Source organism: Papaver somniferum, chromosome 8, assembly GCF_003573695.1.
Source record: "Papaver somniferum cultivar HN1 chromosome 8, ASM357369v1, whole genome shotgun sequence".
Taxonomy (NCBI): domain Eukaryota; kingdom Viridiplantae; phylum Streptophyta; class Magnoliopsida; order Ranunculales; family Papaveraceae; genus Papaver; species Papaver somniferum.
This window is the reverse complement of record NC_039365.1, coordinates 79655227-79663690: the sequence shown is the minus strand read 5'-3', so window position 1 is coordinate 79663690 and position 8464 is coordinate 79655227. Positions and strand designations below refer to the sequence as shown.

General features: G+C 37.5%; 1 protein-coding gene across 1 annotated transcript; it reads right to left on the bottom strand.

The window, feature by feature from the left end:
* Positions 1-4141: 4141 nt before the first annotated feature.
* Positions 4142-8259, bottom strand: LOC113301724 (TOM1-like protein 1). Its single transcript, XM_026550522.1, has 3 exons — positions 7565-8259; positions 6880-7122; positions 4142-4792 (listed from the first exon to the last, which is right to left on the bottom strand). Exons 1-3 carry the CDS (start codon positions 8093-8095, stop codon positions 4370-4372), a joined length of 1197 nt encoding a protein of 398 aa, XP_026406307.1. The 5' UTR covers positions 8096-8259; the 3' UTR covers positions 4142-4369.
* Between the last annotated feature and the right edge of the window lie 205 nt (positions 8260-8464).

The window sequence follows — 8464 nt, the reverse complement described above, 5'->3', positions numbered from 1 at the left end:
ATGGAGTGAGTGTTCTCATTCAATATGAATGATTATCACTGGATTTTCTCAAACTAGGTTCTACTATGGAGTGAGAACACCCACTCATTCATCAATAATCACTCATACACTCATTGGGGACAATGAGTGGGCGAAAGGGGAGACTAAGCGGCTAAAAATCAGCCGTTTGGAGAAAAAACACATTGAGCGGCTGAAAATCTTCCTCTCAAACCTATTTTTAGAGTTTTATTAATTTAAAACTATTAGATGATTAGGGTTTTATTATTAGAAGAAAAAAAGTACGAGAGGAGGCAAATGTAAGCCGCTTGGAGAGAATTTTTTTCTCCAAACGGATAAAGATCAGCCATTTAGTGTCTTTTCTTAGGCTCCCATGGTCAAAAAACACTCTTTCACTCAGTCTCTCACTCAATTTGGCAGTGAATGAGTGTGAAAAACACTCATTCCATAACCCTTGCTCTTAGAGACTAATAATCTAGGCCTTTTTAAGATGCACGAAGCCGATATTATTTTCATTGGCCCCTTAACTTATTACAAAAATTCTTAATAAACCGTCTCCTCTAACCATTCCAAAACCTCCTTTTATAAAACATTTGTCTAGTAGGTCTTATAGCATTCAGTTTTTAACCCACACTCTTAAAAAAGGAACGATTTTTTAGGGACCATGGTTTTTTTTGGGGGATCATGGTCTTATTAGGCCAACCTCCCTATACTTATAAAGGGTGTCCTAAAGTTAGGTAAATACACATCTACCTTTTACTCTAATTTAAATTAAAACTAACCTAATGACTATATAAATCTAATCATATACATCTAATCTAAATGAATCTATTAACCAAAATCAAAATCAAAAACAAAAATTGGAGGGGAATCGAAATTTTTTAGTTTTGAAAAAAAAATTCTCTTCTTCTTCTTCTCTCTTTCCTTGACGTTCCTCGTTCGATTGAAAAACCCACCAATCGTTTTTAATTCGTTTTTTGATTGGGTAAATTGAGTAGAAATCATCAAATGATTGGGTAAATTGAGTAGAAATCATCAAAATATGGTTTAAATGGAAGTTGAAGTGGCATGTTCGGTTAGGAATAGTTCAAAAAAAAAACTAGTTTTGTAGCCGAACATTCTGAAACCAAGAACACGAAGAACACTTCGATTATCACGAATTAATTTTTTCGTAACTCGCAAAAAGTAGTTTTAACCGAACTCCTCACTGAAAACCAATATATTGTGTTCGGTTGGTTCGCAAAAAATGGTTTTAACCGAACTCCTCATTTAAAACCAATATATTGTGTTCGGTTGGTTCGCAAAAAATTCTAAAACTAGTTAGTAACCGAACTCTACCCATAGAAAAAAAAAACAATGTAACCGATTTTTCCCACTATGTTGAGTTATGATTTAACCGAACTTGTCCCACTATGTTCCGTTTTTCGCAAAAAATCTTGACAAACCGAACTCTTCACTAATTGCATACATGTGGAGTTCGGTTAGATATGCTATTGGGTTAAAGTTTGCGAACCAACCGAACATTGCTCTGTAAATCCTATAAACAAAGTTCGGTAACATGTCTGTTTACCGAACGACTAAAACCTCCATTAAAGAGCGAGTTCGGTAACCTGCGTGTTTGGAAGAAGTAACCGAACTACACTTTCAGATGAGTTTGGTAACCTGTTCTTCACATAAGGTAACCGAACAAGCCCAAATCTACTCTAAAAACTTACAGTTTTTTGAAAATTTGGAGCAATTCAACCAACATTATCTAAGTTTGAAGCATACCTGGGTACCCAAATACCCTTCCTCCGGTTGTGGTTGGTAAAATCCATCGTTTTTCATGTTTTCCTTCTTCATCTTCTCTAACTTTACTCTCTCAATAATTCTACTTCTTTTAAAAAAAAAACCATCTGATTTTTTAATCTCACTAATTATCTTTAACTTAATCATCTCACTAATCATTACACTAACTATTATTAACACTAACTAATCATTGCCCAAAATTAACCAGGAGGATAATTTAGGTATTAATATAAATATCTAGATAAGGGGTGACCTAGATTTACTTCTAATGTTTTTACCCAAAATAAAACTATGGTCCCCAAAAAAACCATGGTCCCCAAAAAATGGTTCTAAAAAAGGTCTTGGGTATGTTTAGAACAATACGGTTTTGGATTGTTTAGAACCACCCAACTTATTAACCGGATTCTGGGACGCAACAAGTCAGAACTAGGGCTGCACATGGGCGGGTATGGGTGGGTATAATATGAAACCAACCTCGCACCCGTAGACTGCGGGATTTTTTTTTCAAAACCAACCCCGCACCCACAAACAGCGGGCTGGTTTTGTTACCCGCCCGCTGCGGGTTGGGCAGGTATGGGTTTAAACCCGCTTTATAATTCAATACTCATTCGTACACACACATGTTTTACTTAAGTTCACAATTGAAGATTAAGTGTTGAATCTGTTTATTTTTCGATTGTTGTCGATTTTTGGTGAAGATTCGAAGTTGTTGTTGTCGATATCTGGTGAAGATTTCTGGTAATTGTCGTTCGTAGGTGAAGAAGAAGAACTGAGGAGGAAGAAGAGGAGAGGCCGAACAGAGACAAGAGTGTAGAAAGTGAATGAGGGTTATCAGTTATCCTATCTACTAGTATTAGGGTTTCATAATGGACGTCTAGGATTAGTTTTATCTAATGGTATATAATCTGCGGGTTTTTTGGGCGGGTATGAGCGGGTAGTAGCTTAAACCAACCTCGCACCCACATACAACGGTTTTTTTTTCATAACCAACCCTGCACCCATAACGGGCGGGTATGAACTAAAAACCCACGAATTTAACGTGTACAGGCGGGTTTGGGTTTGGTGGGGGTCTTGTGCAGCCCTAGTCAGAACATATACAAAAACATAACATAAAAATCGTGGTTTCACTGTACAGTACAGTTGTGGTGGTCATAAGCATCATGCATCGATCTCTCTTCCTTCTCTCTTCCACTTCCATTTCTTAAAAACACAAAAAAAAATCCCTAGAGCCGTCTTGCTCAGATTTTGTCCCTTTGAACCAAATTTGAGCAAGAATTCGTTATTTTTAAGTTTTTGGTAGTAGATAATTGAATAAGATGTTTTTACGTCGTTGTTTTTGGTGTCTTTTAATATATTTCTTCGTCGTTTTGGGGCGATTTTTCTTCGTCGTTGTGAGGCGAGATCTTCAGATTTTGATAGTTGGTTCGTGGCTTGCTATTCTTGATTCAAAAACATCAACGATTCATCACGACATCGCTTTGTATCGGCATCCTCGTTTGTGTGAATCGACAAATTTATGGGCAAAGTACTCCTTTGTGTTAGGAGCATCTCTTATTCAAGAAGAAGAATACAATCAGATTAAATGGTCGGATTTTAATTCCGGATTTACCATCATCTCTCCCTTATACACACAATTCTTTTGGATATCTTTATTGGTTATCGTTCTTTCTCTTCGCGATCTACTTGTAATTGATGTCCTTATTTGTATTAGGGTTTTGATTACTTTGTATTTTGATGTTTTTGTTATTATTGTAAGCTAAGCACGATTTTGATTTGAATGACGCAAAAAAAAAAAAAAAAAAAGCCATCATGCATCCGCCGACATTTTGTCATTGAGACTCGAGAGGTGAGAGATCTAAGGGATCCAAACTTGAATGACCCTTGCCTAGCGGGAACAACAAAAGATCGAAAACCCTCAATCAAGTACGTTCCTATGAGTAGACTCCCCCTTTAAAGATATTGTCTACCAACTTCGTACCAACGCCACCCATGTGATCCATTTCCTTTCAGGAATCCAAGACGGAAACTATCCTCACATAGGGAAATAATATGCCCATTCATGATGGATAACTCCTTTTCTAAAAAATGATGGATAACTCGAACGCAACCTTAGTAGGGCCAAACCTCACTGAGAAGAGCAGATCTCGTTCAATCCGAGATTCAGGTCTTTAATTTCTTTGAAACATTCGTCAAACTCCCGAGCAAATAGTTTCGTCCAAAAACACATCTTTTAGATTGATAATCCGCAAGAAATTACTCAGTTATGGCTTCTGACTAATTTGGCATAATTCGGCCATTTGCATTTTGCTGACTAGGCCCTCTGGCAAATCAGATAAAAAGATTCTAAAAAGGCAGCAACCAAAAGAAATATAGTCGCGTCTATAGAAAATCCAAGTCTGGTCAACAAACTGATCAAGGATCATAAAACAAAATAAATCTTTCTGTATATACTGTAAGTCAAGCCTGTCTATGAACATTATACTTGCAGTAATATGCAGTATTCTAACATGATCTGGTCAAAGAGAAGTTCTGCAACTTCCTCCCATGGCCTAAAAAACACAGATTCTGCAAGTATCGAGCAAGTCTAAAAGCTGATAAGATCATCTTTTGGTTGTGATGGCTTCTTATTACCATCCTGCCCTGCCTCAGAAGTGGCCCCTGATTTCCTGCCGAAGATCATTTCATCTAGATCATCCATCATGTCATCATTCTCACCCCCTCGTGGGATGCGAGAACCTGCTGATTTCCTGATCAAGGAATCTTCTTTACTGAGACGAGGGGATTCATCGGGTTCAACAGCTACGGGTATCATTGCGGGCTCTGCTTCAGCATGGGAAACAGATGGCTTCTTAAGTTCTTCATACTTGGAAAGGACCTTTTGGATTTCGTCATTGATATTCAAGGCTTCAAAGAGAACTGCTTCATTGTCACCTGCTGTCTCAATGATCCTTTGCACTGTTAATTGTGATTGGTGGCATTGTTGAAAGAGTGTCGTGGTCAAATCATCCTGTTTGTAGAATTCAAAAAAAAATCGAATCAGAATTCAGAGTGAAGCATCGAATGTGGTTGCAAGAACACTGGCAAGTTGCTATAGCCTCAATAACTCGTCATATATGCATATACACATTGTGATTATAATAAAACTTCAAGCTCTCTAGATAGAGATGCAACGACATCCATTACATGCATACAGAACTGCATCAGAACCATTTTGAAAAGCATTAAAGCTTGTAATCGCCCTCTATTTGGTATCTGCTAGAGTCATGGACCAATCAGTGCCTACAAACAGTCGTGTTGGCTTCTGTTACTGGCAAAAGTTGAACCAAGGTGAAAATTGTCGGAGTAGTGGACCTGTGGTTCAACTGGAGCCTAAGAAATGTATGGTAACCTTCTAACTTGTCTGGTCAAATATAAGACGAGTTGCACCATTACACAGCACCGAGATGTTTTGAAGAGTAGTAATCCCATGCCTAGTCCATCAAGTGGTTAAATGCGGACAATATCGGTGCTATCAAGTGATTTACTACTATTGGGCATGCACAAGCATCATCGTTGAGGGCAACATGGACCCACTCTTCTGAGTCCACCTAAAGCACCGATATTGTCCCCCCTTAACCACCAACCCAGCTAGGTAGGAGAGAGGACTTACTAATTAATAGGCCTCGGAAATTGGTAATATGTAGTGATGCAACTCGTTTGTGTGTAGACTTTCTTTCAACCCATGCAGGACTATCCTTATGCTCTACTTGAGCCAAAAACTCGAACAATATGAACGCAGGGAAAGCAAACTAGACAGTTGTGATAGCCACAGAAACGTGCAGAAATATAGAAAACTCTAAGACTCCAAAATAATGTTAAGCATAACACCGCATAAAGAAGGATAGACTGGCACCTACAAGATTAAGTTCTAAGCAACAATCTCAGCTAGTGAAGTTAGTTTAATTCTCGGCCTCAAAATAATCTAGTCATTATACTTCAGTATAGTCTTTCAGTGACATCCATCAGTTGGAAGAAGCTACAAGCAACCCAGATAGGTCAAGTCCCAGCATGTCCAACTTTGATCCCTCCTAGAATTTTATCGCTATACAAATATCAGCATATCTGATGCTAGACAATAAGTCATTAAACAACGGAAGTTTTTCGTACAAACAAACATAAGGCCATGATCCTGGAACACCGGATTTTGACAAAGCCGTTTCACCACTATCTGCAACCATCGAACGATTTTGGACTCATGCACCCGTTAGCTTGGGAGTGATACTTTAGCAAGTGATATCATTGCCAAATGACGATAAACACAACGGTGGTTGAATTCAAGGATCAAGGCACTTCGACAAAATTTGGTGTCCCAAGATCCCAGACCCATATTGCGGTGCGTTCGAGTAAGATTACAACCTAGCCTAAGATAGTAGATACCACGAATTTGCTTCCATGATTCCCCTGAACCACAATAGACCCACTATGCCAAAGTACAGAACAATTCACTTGCACTTTGTCAATTAGTTAATACCAAGTATGTAAATCTTCCAATTTATTGATGTAGAATCAACATAGGGTTGCAATAATGAACACACTCAATCATTTCTTTAAGCACAATCTACATGAAGGCATTAAAGAGAACTCTGGTGTACAGGAAATTAGTGAACTAGTGTGTTATATCATAGCCACAACACAATCGGAACTAGACCTAAGAGCATCTCATTAATGACAGACAAACTATCAAGTGTAAGCAGCACTGTTTCTCTAGGTTTTGAACCATAAGTAAGGTGATGTATGAGCACAGATTCATTGAACAATTGACAGTTGTCACAGTTCAGTAAGTGACACAGTCTACTGAAAGACTAAGACCAAAACAACTAACAGTAGTATCTCTCCAAATCGAAATAACTAACAAGAAAGCAGAAGAAAATTATGGAACTAAAATATCTTGAGCCTTTCCCACACTGCCCTAAAGTTGCTATATAAGGTGTGTATTACAGATCAGCTATTCCTTGCTATGAGAATTCTAGTCAACTCTTGAAAAATAGCATCTCATTGTTCCCAGTAAATTACAACGAATTGAGCAAATTGACATGCGTAAAAAAAAGAAATTACCTGTAACACATCTTGTTGTGGAGAAGAGGATAAAACAGTTGAGAGAAGTTCAATACTGTTTCTGGCCACATTAAACTCTTCCTTTGTCTGTTCTGCAGATAACATTGGCACTTGCTGTTCGTGAACCTCCTGTGATCGAGTACTAATTACTTCTGACTCTGCAACAGTACGTGCAGGAGTAAAAATAGGAGCCAAACTCTCATCGTCACGCCCAGGGAACCGAATGCCTCTTGATTTCAAACTCTATAAAACACGAGATATTACAAAAAACAAAAAAAAATTATGTAAGCCAAATGAACGTTTAAAACTTTTCATTCTTAGAACAACAATAAGTCACTGCTGTCCATGTTAATTCCAAATTCTTATTTTTCACAAGACACAAATAATAGCGATGATATAGCTAACATTACTAGACAAACTGGCAGCTGATATGCGATGTTGTTCCTTAAGTAACACCTTTAGCCAATGAAGTTCAAAATTAGACACAAATGAAATAGGATGAACAACCCTAATTAAACTTTTTACAAACAGTTTACGTTTTACTTCAAAGACAACCACTGTCTTCCTTTTTTGTTCCAAGTTTATCTTTATAGGGTATGCAATAATCAGTTCAAAGGGTTTCCTAAAGTAAGCTCAAACGAATGAATCTGTAATCATATAAAAATTGCCCATATTAAATATATACCTTATAAGTTTCTTCATAAACGGGTAGATATCGAAGTTCATTAGCCGATTCACCCCAAGCTTCAATCAAAATAAGCGCTTTGTTCCGATTGTTGACAACAGTTTGAGGATCATCAATCAGTTTAACCATCTCATCCAAAACCCTTTCAGCAGCAACTTCAGAAAAAGCTTTCTCACAATTTTTCACACAAGTTTCAAGTAAAACTAAACTCAAATACTGAACCCTAGGATTTTTCAATACAATTCTTTTCTTAATTCCACGAATAAAATCAACAGAATTAATCCTTTCACTATTAATCATATCACAGATCTCAAGATTAGTAGCCCAATCAGGTTGATCTAATGTCTCTGAAGTTGCTTCTTCAACAAATTTATCAGCTTGATTTGATCCTCCTACTCCGCCTTGAAATAGTTCTTTCATTTTAAAACTCATCGAGTTCATTCCTGCTGTCATCTTTTTACCTATTTCAACTCCTTCGATCTTCAATTTTTCCCCAAAAGCACTCACTTTTTCCATCAAGTTATCACTCATCTTTCAAAACCCTAATTTCGAACTCAACAAGAAACTTGACTGAAGAATACCTAATCTGCAAAACCCACCTAGGGTTTCTCAAGAATCAATACTAAACCCTAGAAAATTACTTCGAGATCAAATCAAAATCTTAGTTCTTCTTCTCTCTCAGTTGTGTTTTTGACTCCCAACTATTGGTACTTATTAAATCGGTACTGTGGGTTCGCTAAACCGGGTGGAGAATCGCCTATGACGAGAAAAAAGCTAAGGTGTAGAAAACTCTTTATGAGATTGGTAATGAGACCGACGACGTTAAGTAGACAAGAGATAGACAAGAGATAGACGGGAATCAAATACCGCGGTTTGTTTTACTAACGTTAGAGAAAGGGT